Raw genomic sequence first — 18527 nt, 5'->3', positions numbered from 1 at the left:
GCAGTGTCCTACTTTGATGATTAAATAAATTCAACTGCACCGGCTGGGGCTGAAATTAATTAAAGGTGAGGAGGGGAGAGCCAAAGGAAAGTGCAGCTGAACTGGAGAGTGAGCGAAATACAGCAAAGTGCAACTGAAATAAACGGATTTATACTGTCTAAGCTGAACCAAATCAAACAGAAGTTGAGGAGAAAACAGATGGAATGAGACAGAGCGAAGTTCAAATTAGGGTTAGCACATACAGAGGACTGACAGATTACTGAAAACAGACGAATAAAACTGGAGTGACGGCAGAGAAATGGAGAACAAAGAGAAGGAGAGATGGAGTTAAAACAATAAAAAGGCAAAGGTAAGAGAGAGGGCACACAAGGAGGTGGAGAGAAAGAAAAACAGAGCGAGAGGGGAGCTGAGAGAGCGGCGAGGTGGAGAGGGGAGAAAGGGAGAAGGTGAGAGCCAGGACGGGCGAAAGGGCAGGCTTGTTCTGGGTCTCAGGGGCCACTTCAACGCCACACTTCACAGTGTAAAAATACTGCTGACCCTCCGACTGACCGCCTTTGATCAGACAGTGTGTCAGAAACAGACAGAGAGAGAGTGTGTGTGAGTGTGAGAGGGAGCGCCTTCTGATTCCCAACTTGGATTCAGAGACTGAGGAGATTTTTGCTCACTGAGGTCATTTTGGCTTATTTTGACAGGAGCAGTTTAAGTGATGATTTGGTTTCGGATTCAGATTAGAATGAGGATTAGATTTATCTCAATGCAGTTTAATTTTTTTCCTGTGAGATGTGAAAATTGACACCACTGTGATGTCTGTACATTAAGTTCGGCTAAGACTGGACTGGAAGCAGGTGTAAGAACGATCCTGGATCTCTCCAGAGCTAAAAAATAAGCCTGACTGCACCTCTTAAGCTTAGTCTTTACCACATATATTGTTTGTTTAATCCATAGACAAACAGAGGAGTTAAAGAATGACAATTTGTAGTTTTATTAGGAGTTACAGCTATGTCTTGGTCGACAAAAGCCAAGAGGAGCAGTCATATTGTCACCATAAAATTCAGCACAGAGGTAGTGTGAGTAAAGAAACAGTTAGAGCACATAACTTCCCATAAAACCACAAAATGTTATTTCTTTATTTTTGTATGTGTATGGATTAAATAAACAAAATACTAGGGATGTCAAGAGAATCAATACTTTGGTAACAAGGCGATACCAAAATTCTAGAAATGCAGCTGTACTCTTTTTTTCTCCAGTAGCTTAGGTACCAGGGATGTGACTGTTCCAGACTCATAGGGGCAGCATTTATACCTACAGGTTTTCTGTTCTGCAGATGAAGAAGGATGCCCATCAGCACTGAAGAACAACACCGCGTGAAAGATGGTGACAAGTACAGCTGCTGAGACAGCTCCGCTTCAACTTGTCAAAAAGAAAAGTATTGTTGCAATCTGCAGTGAGCTCTGCACATTTTTTGAGCTTCAGTGTTAGGTAAAATGCTGTGCTTGTTACCTGCGTTCCCAGCCCAGATGAGATATTTAATCCCTCCAGCGTGTTCTGGGTCTGCCCTGGAGCCTCCTACCAGTGGGATGTGCCCAAACACCTCTAACAGGAGGCACCCAGGAGGCATCCTGATCAGATGCCCGAACCACCTCAACTGAACCCTTTGGATGCAAAGGAGCTGTGGCTCTACTCCGAGCTCCCTCTGGATGTCCGAGCTCCTCACCCTATCTCTAAGGCTGAGCCCAGACACCCTTCGAAGGAAACTCATTTCGGCCGCTTGTATCTGTGACCTCATTCTGTCCATCATTACCCAGAGCTCATGACCATAGGTGAGGGTTAGAACGTAGATGGACCAGTAAATCAAAAGCTTTGCCTTCCAGCTCAGCTCTCTCTTCATCACGACGGTCCAGCAAAGCGCCCGCATCACTGCCAATGCTGCGCCAAACCGACAATCCATCTCACGTTCTAGTCTACCCTCACTTGTGAACAAGACCCCGAGATACTTAAATTCCCTCGCTTGGGTGAACAACAACAATGGAGGAGATATGATAGTATACTGTGCTACATGTTACATATGTTTGCACAAAATCTCATGAACCCACACCCACTAGCACTCATCAGGAATTGTTAATTAATTGAAATTTAATGTCAGTGTTTTTATGAAGGAGTGTGCAGGATTCATTGTGTTGTTCTTGTTTTTTATTGTGGTATTGAACTGGGTGTTGAACACTGTGGAATTTCACTGGTATTGGTATCAATTTCTACATGTCTGGTATCTTGACATGCCTAGAAGATACAATTTGTAGACAATTTGGCCTGAGCCACGCTACCTTTTTACCCCTGCTTCCTGTTTTTTGCTGCTAACTGCCTGCCAGTTCACATATGCAGCTGTTGAAGATTTATCATTAAATTTATCAATGAAATACGACCCATGAAGTCCAGTCAGAGTAACCGATTCATGTGTTCAAAGGCTTATCAAACACCAAAACACAGCACAATGTCTTGTAACAATCTGTTGTCTCAGTGATCACAAGGTAAACAGCGGATACCGTGTTCATGTGAGATTATCTATGTGATTGGCTGTTTAGCTTTGATGCTGTGTTATGACGCTGCGTCGCCAGACTGGCCTCATTCAAATAAATATGGGGGCTGTGTTTTTTCACATAGGGCTGAGGTTGGTTTGAATGCAGCCAGAGCATTGAGTGTGAACGTTTGGCTGTGTGAGAGCAGACAGAGGCAAAGAATGTGTGTGAGAAAACAAAGCGAGGGTAAATGTTTGTTGACATTTAAGTGTGAGTATGCACGGACGTTTATGATGCAGAGATCCACAGGGAGAAGGGGAAGGAGAAAGAGTGGTGGATAAAAGGATAACAAAAAGCAAAGAAGGGTTGAGTTACATGCAGGGGGACCGGAGAGACTTGAGAGGGGGGGGGAAGGAATGTGTCCCACCAAATCACACCTCACACAAATAGACTGCCCTCCACTCTGTCAGAGCCAATTATCTGAGCAAACAACCACCCTGATGTGTGTGTGCTTTGTGTATGTGTGTGGGCCTCACCTCTGACAGTGTGCAAGGGTGTTTATTGCACAATCTGCTACTGTACTTTTTAAGATGCTACACACTCTCAGCTATCTAAAGTGTCACTTCTAGGCTTCCCTCTCATCTTCAAATGTTTGAAATCCTGCAGTGACGCAATCAGAGGAGTTGTGAGTGGTTACCCAGTTTCCCAGCCAGATCCGGGGTGTGTTCAGAGTCACCAGTGGTCGTCGCTGCTCCGCCTCTTGAACTGGAGTCATCTGGTGACGGAGAGAGAAAGACAAGACGCATCATTAGCTAATAATCGATCATGAATAATAAAGCAAATCCCAAGCATCAGACAAATAAATATTCACTTGTTCTTTCATCGCCGTGCTGAACTCTCTTGATGAAGCCATGATTCCTACACCCACATTTCACTCCAGTTATAGAAAAATAAACATTTATCATGTGCACAAAGCTCAGCTGGGTCTCAAACAAAAAAAGTCACGAAGATTCACAAGTGTTTGGGAATTAGGAGGGATTATTTAGGGAGGAGAGTTTTTTCTGTTTCCTGTCAGCATCTGACAGTTGTTTTATAAGACGCAGCTGTTTCAGCATGGGGTCGTGATGTATGATGGTTTGTCCAACATAAATTCAAGATATCAATGATACATTGGTCTGCTCTCACAAATTGGATGCAGACTGTTACAAGTTCAGGGAGGTGGAATGCAGAAGCACCGCTGTTATCACTGCAACATCTGATAATATTTAGAGCACACAGGCTTTTTAGGTGAAAGCAGGCTGGTGACGCTGCTGAAGTGTGGCAGGTAAAATCTGGTCCAATGGTGAGACGGAGGTGTTAAACCTCAGAGGAAAGACGACACGTACAGAGACTTCTGGTGTTCAAAACCTTACTTTACATCCAGCAATCTGGCCTCAACACTAATGTTAATTTTGTCAGCTATTTTTTAAAATGTAATTTTAGTCCTTTGTCAACAGTTCTGGATAACTTTTATTATATTTAGTCAAGTTTTAGTTGACTAAAAGCCTGGGCATTGATGTCTTATCTTGGTCAAAAAAAAAAACAAACTTCAGTATACTAGACTTAGACTTAGTCAGTCTAGTCCAGACAAAATCAAAAATGTCATTTTAGTCAAACTTAATTCACATATGATTTTATGTTATCATTATCAGATAAAAAAGTTGAATGCAGCTTTGCAGAAAGTGCCTGGTCTAGTTGTTCGATGGTATCAATGGAATAAATACATCCAATATGGGCCCAAAGTCCTGTTCTTGTCACTGTTTACTTTAACTTGAGTAACTAACTCAGAGTCTATTTTTAGCAGAGCAGAGCAGGGAGCTACTTTTAGGACGCTTCTGAAATGCCCTGTGGTGCGTTCTGGTGAAATCACAAGCATTGTCTAGAGTGGCTGCGGTCAGCTCTGGCGGCCGTGGTGTAGCCGAAACATGACACAGCTGCTCCCTGTGGAGTCCAGTGGTGACTGTGCTTATTGTGGGTGCGGTCTGGCGCAGCACAGGACATGAAACTAGTGCAAGTAGCTGACGAAACAGAAATGCTGCATTATAAAAAGGTGCCCCATGTGCAGGGGCCGTGTCCTTGCCATGGCAGCCATGGGCTCGATTCTGGCTACGGCCCTTTTCTACATGTCGTCCCCTCTCTCTCTTCCTATTTCATGCTGGACCTTTCCTATGGGGCCATTATGGTAGCAAAATTGCTGCAAATGTGTATTTAGAATCTGTGTGTGCGTAATCAGATATGTTAATGTGTAAAAAAATCTACAAATCTGTATTCAGATTTGCAAGTGTATTGCGATCTGTAAATCTGTACACAGATCTGCAAATGCGTACAGAGATCTGTAAATATGTGGGCAGATTTGTAAATAATTATGTCTTCAGTTTTAACTCAGTCGGGCCTCTCAGTTGGCTCTCTTTGTACACGCGATTTTTGCTACTCTTCTGCTGTGTGAGATCCGCAAATGCGTGAGAAGATTTGTGTCTGTGTGCGTCACCCTGAGCACAGGCTGACAGGCTTAAGCTGCCGCAACCTTCAGATTGTTTTGCCCTGAGCACAGGCTCACAGACGCTACTTTGCCGAGCTGTTTTGTTGTATGGACAGGCTGCAGCCTTGGAGGCCTATGGATTCTCGTTTGCTCTCTGTAAGTACATGTTCAGGTTTTCTGCAGTAGTTGTCATGAGTAACTTAGTATTGCCAAGCTTTGTTAAAATAAAGTCATTTTACTATGAGTTATTATGAGTTATTTTAACAAAGTGCTACCATAATGGCCCCATACTTTCCTATCTAGTGTTAGCAAAAGCACCCAAAAAAATAAGCTTAAAAAAAAAAACAAAAAAAAAAACTGTGCTTAGTCTTGTCTTTTTTGTCAACAATATTCCAAGATGACACAGTCACAGTGTTAAATGATGTCAGTGACATCTCCTCTTTATCTCATCCCTGAGGCCCTGTCTACATGTATACAGACATTTTTGTGAATGGATGTTTTCCTCTACGTTTTGGTCTCATGTTTATGCACAAACATATTTTTTAAAACACCTTAGAAGGTGCAGATTTTCAAAACTGTTGAGCTTTGGGGAAAGGATGATATCATCTCCTTAATTTGCACATGCCCATTTTTGCTTTATATAATAGGCGTGCGCCAGGCACAATGACAAAGGTGGACATTCTTACCAGGTTGTTTCCATTTCATCAGCACTGCTCAGTCTAATGACTAATAACTACTTCACACTTAACCTAAGTACTGCTGCAGCACTTCACGGACAAACAGCAGCATTCGCTGTACCCGTTTGATACACCTCAGCATCAGCAGCTTTGGATTAGGCCCAGTGAAATGGTAGCAGATGGGACAATTAGACAGTGGGATTGCTGTCAATGAGGAGAGAAAGGAAAGCTTTCAAGTGTTTACAGCATCACTTGTGTGTTTGAGTGAGCTCCTTTATCCTACTTACGAAGGGGAATCAACAGTGATGAGACCTCCAATTGGGGGACAACAAACAAAGGGGAAAATATCTACATAAAAAAATTTCTGTTTGCGTGCAGACAGGGCCTAAGTCATGGAAAAAACATTGATGATGAACATATTTAGTCTTATTTTATGTCAACATTATCACTGCTCAACACCCTGCCATGCATTTTAAACTGCTCAGCAATGGACCAGCTTCACATTTCTTTTTCTTTCTTCACATTTCTTCAAACCAGAAAACCGAATGACAAATAACATATGTCTGTCCTTTGATGTGACGGCGCCACAGACTTGCTGCTACTACAAATCACTGGTGATGAAAGCTGTGAAATTAATGCTACAAGTCCACTAACATGCCTCTACCCTTAACCTTTCAAATGACTACTTCCTAACTTCTGCTGAGAGGCATGATCATAAATTTGTTCACTAAATATCTGAAATAAGCTGGAAAAAAATTTCCCCAAGAGTACCTTTCAGGGAAAAAAAATGGCGTGCTACAAAGATCAAACTCTTCCTTGAATACCTTCATACTGTATGTGCCTGTATCATACCCCACAGTGTCATGTTGCTTCTACTCTCACGCTGGTGTATCAGTTTCCCTCGCTCAGTGTGTCTTCCCACATTGATTATCAAGTAGATACAAACATCTGTCCGGACCTTCACGCTAAGAACCGCTTCAAGATGGAACCAATGTATCCGAGGGGCCCTTTAACAGGGAGGAGGGGAGGGCTGATACGATGCAATATCAGGTCTGTCAAAATACATGAGGGGGGCATGCGGTTAACTCAGCTTGAACCTGAAACTTCAACCAAAACCTGATGGTCGTTATGGAGAAGAAGAGAACTAAACAGCCTCGGACCACCTGCAGTAAATACGTGAGAGTGCCTGCATAATTGTAATTGGATATGTTTATCGTGCATGTTGGTACATATACAGATCTGTGCGTAGGTTTGAGAAGACCACCTGAAAGCTCAGAGCGTTTAAAGCAGCGCCAAATGTCTTTAAAGCATCACTATTTGGATGATGGAGTGAAAGACGCATTTGAAATGCAAATACGAGGCATGACCTGCATCCTCGGGGCTGGTATTAATAGCATACAGGCAGGCTGCGTGGTGTGTTTGTGATATGAATTCCTGCATGGGTGTGTCAGTGCATGTGTGGGTGCGTGCGTTCTGGCGTTATTTAACTAAGTGGTAACTTGAGTTGGCGGTATTCCCGTTGCACCTCTCTCTTTCTTCCCTCCCTCCGACTCCCCCTTTATCCCTCCCCCCTGCCACATGCACGGCGTGTTCTGAGAAAGGGCAGCGTGTTTGAAGCCCAGCGGCACGGGGGTCTGATCTGAAGGGGGGAACATGGTTTAGCACTCTTAACAGCTACAGCAAACCCTCCTCCAGGCCTGGTGCGAGCCTGTAAACCTCGCTTGGCAGACCTCCTACAGACGCACTCACAGAGGGGGGCTGGACTGCTTCCACTGTCCATACAGTGCAGCCATACATCCACAGTATGAGAGCAGCTCCAACATTTAAAACACATACACGTATAGCAGCTGTATATTGTGATAGTGACGCACATCAGCAACAGGCAACACAAAATCTGTTTGACTATAAACACATGATGTTGCGCAGACGACCAGCTGACTCCTCCATTATCACTTCACTCATGACTTGAAGAGGAAGCTTTCATCCAAAGATGTTCAGAGAGCAAACTGTATGTGTGGGGCCTCACTAACTAAAGTGTTATTAACACCACACTTGAACACAACTTAGTAACAGAAGTCTCCTGCTAAAAAAGCCGTTCCCTCACATTTATGTTCTTTTATAACCGTCTAGTCCTCCACTGAGTTAAACTGTAACAGTATCTTTCAGTGTGAAACCTGCAAATCACATTTCTGTCAGCGTGTTAGACATCCAAGCTTCAGAACCCGATTCTTCCAGCAGAGTGAGTTTTACACCTTTCTTCAGTTCTGTTATACGAGAGCAAAGTCGGGGAGGTTTGATTTAATGTTTCACTGTTTGGTTCAAGCTGAACACACGCAGAGTAGAAAACATATTCCCTCCCTGCTTCAGCTGTTTTCAATAAACAAAATGTTTTCTTCTGATCCCGTTCCACCTTCTAATGCTCGGCCAGATACTTTGGCTGGTGATTACAACAACTAATCCACACAGAGACACACTTAAATGGCCACATACACACACACACACGCACACAGACGTGCGTACTTGAAGGCAAGTTGTAAAAGCAAGCGTATGCACAGTGTCAGTAACTCTGATAAGCTTGAGGCAGCTATATACTCAAAGAGTCCCAAGCTGATCCTAAGAATCAGTCTCAGGCCAGTCCAGGTATACTTTAATAGTATCAGCTAAAGTAAAGCCAATCACTATTCCACGTTTTGTCTACCTTAGCCAGCTAGTGTTGCAGCAAGATATTCTGGCTTCATTTTTGTACAGTGGAAGAAGTAGAGATGCATTGTCCATCATTATATACAGTCTATGATTTTAACATTTTGGTTATTAGAAGTATCACACCAAACTCAGGATCGGCAGATATCAGTATTTAATGATCGAGATCAGGGGTGAAAAAACCTTCAAACAAAAAAAAAAAAATCTTCAAACTCTACCCTCATTTTGATCTCACCTGCAGACCTGTGAAGTTTCGTGACTGCATCTTGCACAATTGCAACGTTTTTTTTGTTTTTGTGATCCATTTTTTATTATTTGTATAACAGGATGGCGAGCCTCTCTGCAGTCATACAAGTGACAAAAGGCAAAGTATGATACCATATACCCAACATCCACCCTCCATCTCCCCTGCTTCCCAGGAAACCCATAACCACTATAGTCATAAACCAACAACATTAAGACACAAATCGATTAGATAATTGAGCTTATTTCCTCTGTCATACATGATGACTTTATCACCCTGACAGACAGCGACATTAACACCTGGCAAAATACTCTCTGTATTCTGTGTAAGTTTCGGCTATAAATGGTGTCACCAAGGCCACATTCTGCCATGATGACACACACAAACTCACAACAAACAATGGAACTGAACAGCTCTTGTGAAGACCACCAGCAACGCAACCAACACCCGAACTGTCCATCAAGCATTGTGAAGTTCGTGTCCCAGATGTATCACTTTGAAATTATACTTGCGATAGATGTGAGAAGACATTTTTCCTTATGTGACCATGCAAGCATCGACTATAAAGACACTAAACTTCCCCTAAAGTCCACAGTTTGCACTGCTGCGACCTGGTGTCATTTAAGTATATTCACTCTATAAGGTATAAAACATATCTGCCAGTCCAGGTCATAGTGATCCTTAGTGCTATATCCTAGGAACTTGGACTTGCTTGAGTTTCTTGAAGACATTTCACCTCTCATGCAAGAAGCCTCTTCAGTTCTCACTGACCGGTGCGGAGTTGCAGGCTTTAAACTCTGTGGCCGTGAACCCTTTCAGAGTTGTTGAGGCTTTAAGAAGCCTCTTGGATGAGAGGTGAAACGTCTTCAGGAAACTCAAGCAAGTCTAGCTGCCTACAATGTACCACTTAGGCATATCTGCCATACTCCTTTTAGCACTTGTGAGTTTTGAGGGTGTTTTTTTAAGTCTCTTAGTTTCTCTTATTCCAACCTTCTTTTTTGTTTCTTTTCAATACCCCCTCTTTTCATCTGCAGGGGGGAAATGGTCCAACAGTGTGCTACATTTCACACTTTCACTGGCGGGGTACCCCTGTGTGAGTGTGAGTGTGAGTGTGTGTGTGTGTGTGTGTGTGTGTTTGTATAACCCCTTCTTGTATTTACATTAAGGTCTGTAGAGAAAAGGCAGCAATTGGACATGAGCAGGCTCAGAAATATGAGACCCAACAGTCCAGTGTGAATGTGTGTATGAGTGTTTGTATGTGTGAGTGTGTCCAGGGGGCCAGTGTTTTCCTAAAGGGTCATGTCCTTCCAGGTTTTAATATAGAGTCACTGGATATGTGGACAGAACCTCTGTGTGTGCATGAGTGAAGACTGGTTGTTTCAACATCAGGGCCAAAACCAGCCTGATGAGAGTTTGTGTTTCTGACAAACCAAGTAAACCGCCGTTAGTCCTCTAAAACTGACCACGCTCACAGTTTCAGGCTCTCCACAGGCACAGCTTGCCTCACACTTCATCCAGACTTGGTTATTCACTTCATAATTTAGACGGGAGCTACCACAAGTGTACCAGTTTTACATAACTCTGGAACAAGAGGCATTGTTCAGTTAAACCTGGGTCCTTGGAGGGTTTATTTTTGCTTCTGCAACAATAGCTCGCTTAAAATATGGCAGGGGATTGCAGTTTTGACCAAAGTTGAAGTTTAACCCAACTGTATGATTTGTAACTGATCAGAAACCAAAAAATAACCTTCAAACTTCACATGGACTGCAATTTGGCTCTAATTTTAACTCGATACATACGCTGCCTAGATGAGGCACGTTTCAAGAAAGTTATCTTTATCCTTTTTAGGAGGTTCAAAGTTCAATCTTGACCCAAGAAACATCAGTTTAGAAAACAATCTCACCACCAAGTCCATTTAGTAGCAAAGGCTTTCTATTATATCTGTGGCTTACGACCATAGTACATGATCTTTATCAGCAGAAAAAGTTTGCTCTTTTGTTACAGAATTGTAGATGTTATTCATTTTTTGCTGAACAGTTCAAGAACTTACTTCTTTTCGCGCTTAGAGCAGGAATTGAAAGGTTGTGGTCTCGCTCCTTCACCAATCTAAACCGCTGTACAATCAGTCAAGTACCATGTATCATATGAGACTAGAAGACCTAAGGAATCCTTTGGGTACCAACAATGTTACACTAGCTTGTCCGGTTTAAATGATGCTCCAAATTTAAGCTAAACTTTGGTGATGTCAAAATCTGGCATGTACATTTTCACAGGGGGTCCCTTGACCTCTCACCTCAAAATGGGTGCTATGGGTACTCACAGGTCTCCCCTTTACAGACACGCCAACTGTTTTGGGCAAAAACCAAGCCATTTTCCTTATATTTTGCCAATTGTATTTCAGTATTTCTGCACACCGCAGTCCATAAACAGTGTTAGAATTGGGTCTGACTGGAAAGCTGAGACTCTTGTGGATTCAATAAACCAAATTTTACTCGTGTGATGATGCCATTTCACTGTAGACTTGACACCACTGTATAAAATGACCTATAGTGACCTCTAAGATAATCACAGCCTCATGAAAGTTCACAACGACAAACAAGAGACCTTGTGCATTCAGATAGGCATACTGACAATAAGTTGTTGTTTTTTTAGCAGTTTCCTGAACAGAGACGCTTCGACTGAATCACCTAAAAAGCAGTTCTTGTAGAAATCTCTAAATGTCACAAGTTTTTGATAACAAATCACATCACAAGCATGGATCTTTCAAGCTCTTGGTGTCTTGATTTAGTATTTTGGAGGGATTTTTGACCAATTTTCTAAATTCTTGAGTGGTGAAAAATGCTTTAAATTAACACCAAATCTGAGTTACAAATGGTATCAACCCAAAAATTGCTGCAACAACTTATGAGACGTGATTGAACATGGGAATGTCCATCATATACTTCCATCATAGCATTCTAAGCCCTATACACTCTAAACATTTAAAGCTTGAATTAACCCCTAACCAAAACACAATGTTAATTACAGATTATGACAAGAAGAACTGAACACACAGTGCTGGGCTGGATCTGAAGTAAATCTTCAGGTTCCCAGATTACAGTTAATATACACCTCTTCATTTGGTATAAACTGTTGACCTGCTACCTGAACTAAAGATCCCATTGCCCCTAAAAAAGACATGATGGAGTGATGATGGAAAAATAGATCTAACAAGGAAAATACGTTTTTAATTTCAATAATTAGTTGTTTCATTGCTGCAGGTATTTTCTCTTTCCTTCATTTTTGGAAAAAATGAATGCCTGTCTCTATTTAATCTTTCTAAAAACAACGGTTATTCGGCCTATTAGCGGGACATCAAAGGTTTTACAAAGCATCTGTTGCTGCGTAACTACTTCCCCCAAAACAGAGTTTCATTAAGCCTGCAGGAAATGATGCACAAAATATTTTCTGTTACTCTGAAGCAGTGCACTTTGACTTGAACAAAAAAAGAAAATGCCTGAAAAACTGAGACATCATGAGCAGAAAGTTCAAAATCGAAACGTTCGAAGACCTTTTAATATGTTTGACAAGTAACCCTCTGTACCACAGATACTCTGATTAGTATTTAAAAGAGCCAAGGCAGCAGGATAAGATGATAAATGTTGTATTTGGGCGTCAGACAGATGAACTTTAGAACCCCATTCTTCAGTACAGTTTTGTAACGATGGATCCTCCCCCAAACCGTCTACTGTAACAACCAGCAGGATAAACACCATTCGTCCTTCAGCAGTACGTTGGCCTGTCAGTGCACCGACCCCCTACTAAAACACACACTGTCATTATAACTCCATCAGTTCAATGATACTCTGGAAACAATGAAACCACATGTATCTTATGTTATAAGGCCATTACTGCTGCTGCTGCAGTAACACAAGAGAGTTAACGTCTTCTACAATGGAGGGGTTTTGTTGTTTGTGGGTGAAGAGAAAACATAGAAAATCTCTCTCTTTGTTTGTCTGACACACATGCTGCATTTAGACCCGACCTTCCAAACATACTTCTCTCTCCAGCCGCAGTCATTTTGGGAACATTTATTTGCCTTCAGTTGCCGCAAGTTGCAACATTACACAGTGTCATGGTAATAAATAGTTAGATTTACTTGCCATGGCTCCATATCTAAAATGTAATCCTGTGGAGATGTTCTGTGGAAACTTTCTGTCTGCAGCACAGGTCGTGTTTCATATGTCATTAGCAGCTCATGTAATCCTCTGTGGACAGTAGGTGTTTAATGTATTTGGGGACAAGCCAAACCATCTGGGTGTACACTGCCCTACAAAGGCAAAGTGCAGGAACTATACAAACAGAGAAAACAGAGAAAAGGCCTTTAAAGGTTTCAGACTGTCCACCAAAAAATATTGTAGGTAGATTAGTGGTAATATATTCATGCAGTGTCTTCTCAGGAAGAAGTTTTCATGGATAAAAGCCACGACCACTGATCTGATCTATGACTCCAAAGTGCAGATACAGCACTCTGCCTTCGGTTGACATTTAACAACTATACAGGTACTGCAAAAGCAAAGTGCAGTATTTAAAATCTAGATGTGAGAAACAAGAGAAGAAATTTGCTTTTGCTAAAATTAGGGATCAAATCACCTATTTTATATGTTCTAATTTTATTATGGACATTGAAGGCGGCAGTAGCTCACTCCATAGGGACTTCGCTTAGGAACCAAAGGGTCGCTGGTTCAAGTCGCCATACAGACCATGTATGGAGTATGGGCTGGTAGCTGGAGAGATGACAGTTTGCCTCCTAGGCACTGCCAAGGTGCCCTTGAGCAAGGCACTGAACCCCCAACTGCTCGGGGGGCCTGTCAAAGGCAGCCCCCTCGCTCTGACATGTCTTTATTTAATGCATGTATAGGTCCTGTTTGTGCATGTGTGTGTATTTCAGGCCTGTGTGTATATGATTGAAAAAAAAAACAACTGAATTTTCCTTCTAGGATTAATAAAGTACATATTTTTCTTAGAATAGAGGGTAGAATGGAGCATGAGATGGATCGGTGGTTTGGTGCGGCTTCTGCAGTGATGCAGGTGCTATGCCAGTCTGACGTGATGAAGAGGGAGCCGAGCCAAAAGGTGAAGCTTTTGATTAACTGGTCCATCTACGTCCCAACCCTCACCTATATTCATAAGCTCTGGGTAGTGACTGAAAGAATGAGGTTGGGGATACAAGCAGCTGAAATGAGTTTCCTCAGAAGGGTGGCTGGGCTCAGCCTTAGAGATAGGGTAAGGAGCTTGAACATCCACTTCAGGTTTAATTTATGAATTCTGCCCTTACATGTAAAATACTTGTTGCACTTGTGGTGACGGGCGCTGTCAGCATCGCCTTCAGTGAAGTTTAACTATACTTTTGAGTGTTTAGTTCTCTTCACTATTGTCAGTAAGAGAATGCTCTAGATGTGTGTGCGTGAAAAAGGCAGAGAGAGCTGGCCCTCCCGCCCCTTGCACATACAATAAGCTCAGAGAAAGATCTCTCTTCTGGATTGAGAATAATGAAAATGAATCTTAGATGAACGTCTTAACCTTATCACAAATTAGAAACAGAGCTGGTAAGAAAAAAAAGGAGAAGATAAGATACCATTCATGCAGCCTAAATAATGAAGAGAAGCTTAGAGAGGAGCTTATCAATGCCACAGTCTTTAATAATTCAGCTGCAGGACCTGTTTAATAACTTAGTTTGGTAACTGTCCCTTGTCATATCCTCAAGAGAAAAAGTTGATATGTGTGTAAGTGCACACAAACGTCCACGTGTGCACGTGTACTACAGATCTGTCGTCCACACACAAACTCACACACACACACACACACGTCACCGTGATTTACACTCTGGCCTGCGGAGAGGCTGTGTAGCCTTATGGAAATCATTATAAGTTGGGCTGCTACACAGTCCTCCATTAATGGCATGAGAGAGAGACATTCAAAGGAGCTGCGACAGAGAAAGAGAGGGAACGAGACGGGAACTGACTGAGTTTTAGAGGAGGTCAAGAGGCGGCAGGACAGAGATGAAAAGACAGAGAGGGAGAGAAAAAGGCGACAATGCAGAGCGAAATTTATTAACTGTAACCGCAGAACAGACAATCATACACTGCAGTTAACTGCTACTCTCTGTGAGCGACAACACTGGCATACATGACAGATTAACAGCATGTGTGTGTGTGTGTAAACCCAGAGCATTTAGTGGGCCGTGATCACATTGGTGACGTGTGTTTGAGGTGATGACATCTCCCAACGTTCATTAAATCCCTAAATCACTCATGCATACACACACAGAGCCAATTTCTAAGTTTAAGGTAAACATTTTTGCAATTAAATGTTTCTGGAACATTTGATCTCATCCTCATCCTCATCATCATCATCATCATCATCATACACATGTAGGCACACACATGCACACACTGACACCTGACAGAGTTTTTAGCTCCAGATATTCAAACCTCCCTCCCCCCGCCTTCCCTCTGCCCCCCTGGACCGAGCCAAAACAACAAAAGTTTTAATGAGCCCAACTTTACGATGCTATTTACAAATGTGATTACGTGTCGTGCCATTCTGGGCTCGGGCTCTCTGAAATATGATGAACACACGTCAACGTTCAGCCAGGAATTGCTTCCAGCTTTATGACCTATTTGGTACAAACCTGTGTGTGTGCGTGTGTGTGTGTGTGAGTCAATCTCACACACACACCAGAAACTATTTCATATAGTGATCTTGGTATGTGGTTGATTACCAAGGTTTTTTGCTGGCAAGAGTTTCAGAGTGAAGGCAGGTTTACCGTCAGGAGGCTAGGGATGCCTGTGTGTGTGTGTGTGTGTGTGTGTGTGTGTGTGTGTGTGTTACTATGAGGGTCTAGTTCCTCCCTTTGCAGATTTAGGTAAAGAACTTCTATCAAAAAAAGATAGAAATAAAGAGGTTGTGGAGGTTCTGCTACATGCTTTACATATGGGAGAAGTTTCAGCTCTGCAACCTCGCAGCTAGATGCCACTACATCCTACACACACACACACACACACCTTCAGGAGTAATAATGCACAATAATCCCTTCAGAGAGTCCTGACTAAAATGTGCCTTTGAACAGGTATCTTAAGAGAGACCTGTAACTATGACAAATGAGTTTGATCGGTCGTGCACTTGATGTGAAGTCTTGGAACTTCAGAGTTGCCTGTTTCAGTTTTTCCGAAGTCACTGGATCCAGAAAAGCTTTCTCATCGATTCATATCGGATCCTTAAACTTCTTTTAAGTGGAATAAAATGTGTAGTGTTTAAGTTCAATTGAGTTAGGCTGCAAGTAGAGTAACTGTGAAGCTCTCTAATGGTCAGACAGAGCAGGAGTTTGTTCCAAGCCCTAACAGCCGAGGAAGGATTGCATAAGAAGCACTGAAGGTCTGAAGTCATATTACAATTCCCCGCAGCTTAGCTGCGATGCAAAAATGCTTTGGACCGCTGACAAGAGTGGATGGAAGTCCTTCAATTCAACACTAGTTCTTCTTCAACCCATGGCCAAAAAAATCCACCACACAAGGGCGTAGGTTTTGTTCCAACACTGGGGCCAGACACATATGAAACGGGGGGTTTGGGGTCCTCCGCCAGAAAATTCTGAGCGGCAAACATTTAATTTCCTGCATTCTGGTGAATTGTTATGCATCATTATATTTCATTTTTGTGCTTTCCTATTTTCAAGAGGACAAATGCACAACTTCTAAATATTGAGGAAATCTCCCCTCGCACATTGGTTAACCACACAAATAAAACATAACTTCTAAAACAAAGGCTAAATTCCACAGCTGATCAATTACATTTAATTAAATCAATAAAACTAACAGATCAATCACAAACCTACAGCACTGGACAGACATCTCCACTCCCCAAGATTTTTGTTAAAGGACGTAACTTTAACAATAGCTGAAAATGACTTGGTTGCTCGTCCAGTTCAGCTTCAATGACACCAATTATATACAGGTCACATGGTAAAACCAATACAAAAATGACAGACGATGTGCACATCCAACCCCAGATGGGTACAGATGGAGGACAAAAGCAACATACAATAAAAAAACAGGGAGGCTAAAATCTTGTAAGTGTTAAATGAATCAAGGGGCTGGACCATCAAGGGGTGAAAAACCTCACCAAGACCTTTGTTAATTATAATATTCAATATTCAAGATAACAATTCTTTTGTCTAAAGACTTCCAGTCCTGTCTGAAAAGGGTGGCGCACAGAGAAACATGCCTGGTCATCAATATGAAGAGCTGACTACTCAGAGCTACAAGCTTTTCCTCCAGCAGCATTATTACTGCTTTTATAACCTTGTGCCCAGCTGCTCCGCCTGTGTAAGTTCTGCTTACTGCTGCAGCAAAAACCAACTGTGTATATTCTTAAATCAGATTGGAGATGTTGAGCATTTCAAGCTTATCTGACCCATAATCCCGCACTCTCCACCTTCTCCGTCTGTCGCGCTGCTGCAGAGGTAAACACTGAGTGTGTAAGTTTCTACAGTGAAGTCAAACAGAGCTCAGTTTCACTTACAGACTAAACAAAAACAGTTTTAGGGGGAAACCTTTTGTACGCCAGCATCACGTTAGAGAGAACAAGAGAAATAAAGAGTGAAGGTGCATGAATATGTAGCTGTGTGTGTGTGTACAAGTGCGTGTGTCTAACTCTAAGCAGAGCTCTGTACAGTATTTCCTGAAGCCGTGTGGACCGCAGTTTGATCTTGTGCCATGAATGGGCTCAATGCACTAATTACAGCCACCTGTGTTTGTGTGTGTGTGTGTGTGTGTGTGTGTGTGTGAGAGGTATGAGTGGCTACATGAGGGAGGAGGGTGACTGTATGGTCATGTTTCCACTCACACATACACTCATTTAGGGGAAAAAATAATGTAGCGTCATACTTTGTGGAGGCAGAGGTGCTGTTTTCCACTTTAGGTTAACCTTCAGTGTGTGTGTGTGTGTGTGTGTGAGGCCTGTTATATTCATTTTGGCCTTGGCCATGTCTCACAACCAGGCAGCGGCATGTCTGAGTCCGTCAGTCCAGCTGTCAGTCACTCAGTAAAAACGTTTTGAGTCTAAACATACATGAAAACTCAAATCTATTGGGCTCAGTTCCCATTTTGAAGCAGGACAAAGACAGAGAGTGAGACAGATTGGGCCAATTGCTTCATCGATCCACTGACGTGCTTGCAGCGGCTTCCTTTGAAGCTGCGTTTTCCATGTATGCAACAAAGCCTCGTGATGCACATTTTCACCTTTAAATAACGTGTGACCAATCGGCTCATTTCAGAAAGTATTAAATCAAATGAACAAAAATGATCTTAAAGTCCCGGTTGTTAAATTGGAAGAATGTGACATTGGGGTAAACATCTCACTTCTAATGCTGTTTTTAAATCTAATCAAATCAGGTTTATCTATATAGCACATTTAAAAACAGCCGCAGTTGACCAAAGTGCTGTACAAATTAAAAGAATGACACACACATATATAGCAATGTAACATATACACAAAAAAAAAACAGAATAACACCAGTAAAAGACTGTAAAATACTAAAATATTAAAACCAATTAGAGCAACCAAAAGCCATTGAAAACATGTATGTTTGTCTTAAAAGTGTCAATGGAGGGGGGAATTTGATTTAGAGTGGAAGGATATTCCAAAGCTACCGTAAAGGCATGATCTCCCTTACCCACCAGCCTCAATCGTGGGACAGTTAAAAGACATTGTTCTGAGGATCTAAGAGGTCGGGAGTTGGAGTAGGAGCAGAGAAGTTCAGCAATATTCACCAACGTATGGCTTTAAAAACAATTAAAAGTACCTTGGCCCCCATACTAAAAAAATGTCTTAGTCAT

General features: G+C 42.2%; 1 protein-coding gene across 1 annotated transcript in view; it reads right to left on the bottom strand.

Moving 5' to 3' along the window:
* Positions 1-18527, bottom strand: part of fgfrl1a (fibroblast growth factor receptor like 1a) — a 106123-nt gene that overhangs the window by 14878 nt on the left and 72718 nt on the right. Inside the window, exon 4 of the mRNA XM_078169488.1 lies at positions 3211-3288. Within this exon, the coding sequence (XP_078025614.1) occupies positions 3211-3288 (78 nt within the window). The remainder of the gene's footprint in view (positions 1-3210; positions 3289-18527) is intronic.

This window comes from Epinephelus lanceolatus, chromosome 7 (assembly GCF_041903045.1).
Source record: "Epinephelus lanceolatus isolate andai-2023 chromosome 7, ASM4190304v1, whole genome shotgun sequence".
Taxonomy (NCBI): domain Eukaryota; kingdom Metazoa; phylum Chordata; class Actinopteri; order Perciformes; family Serranidae; genus Epinephelus; species Epinephelus lanceolatus.
The sequence above is the reverse complement of the archived record's forward strand: the minus strand, read 5'-3'. Positions and strand labels throughout refer to the sequence as shown.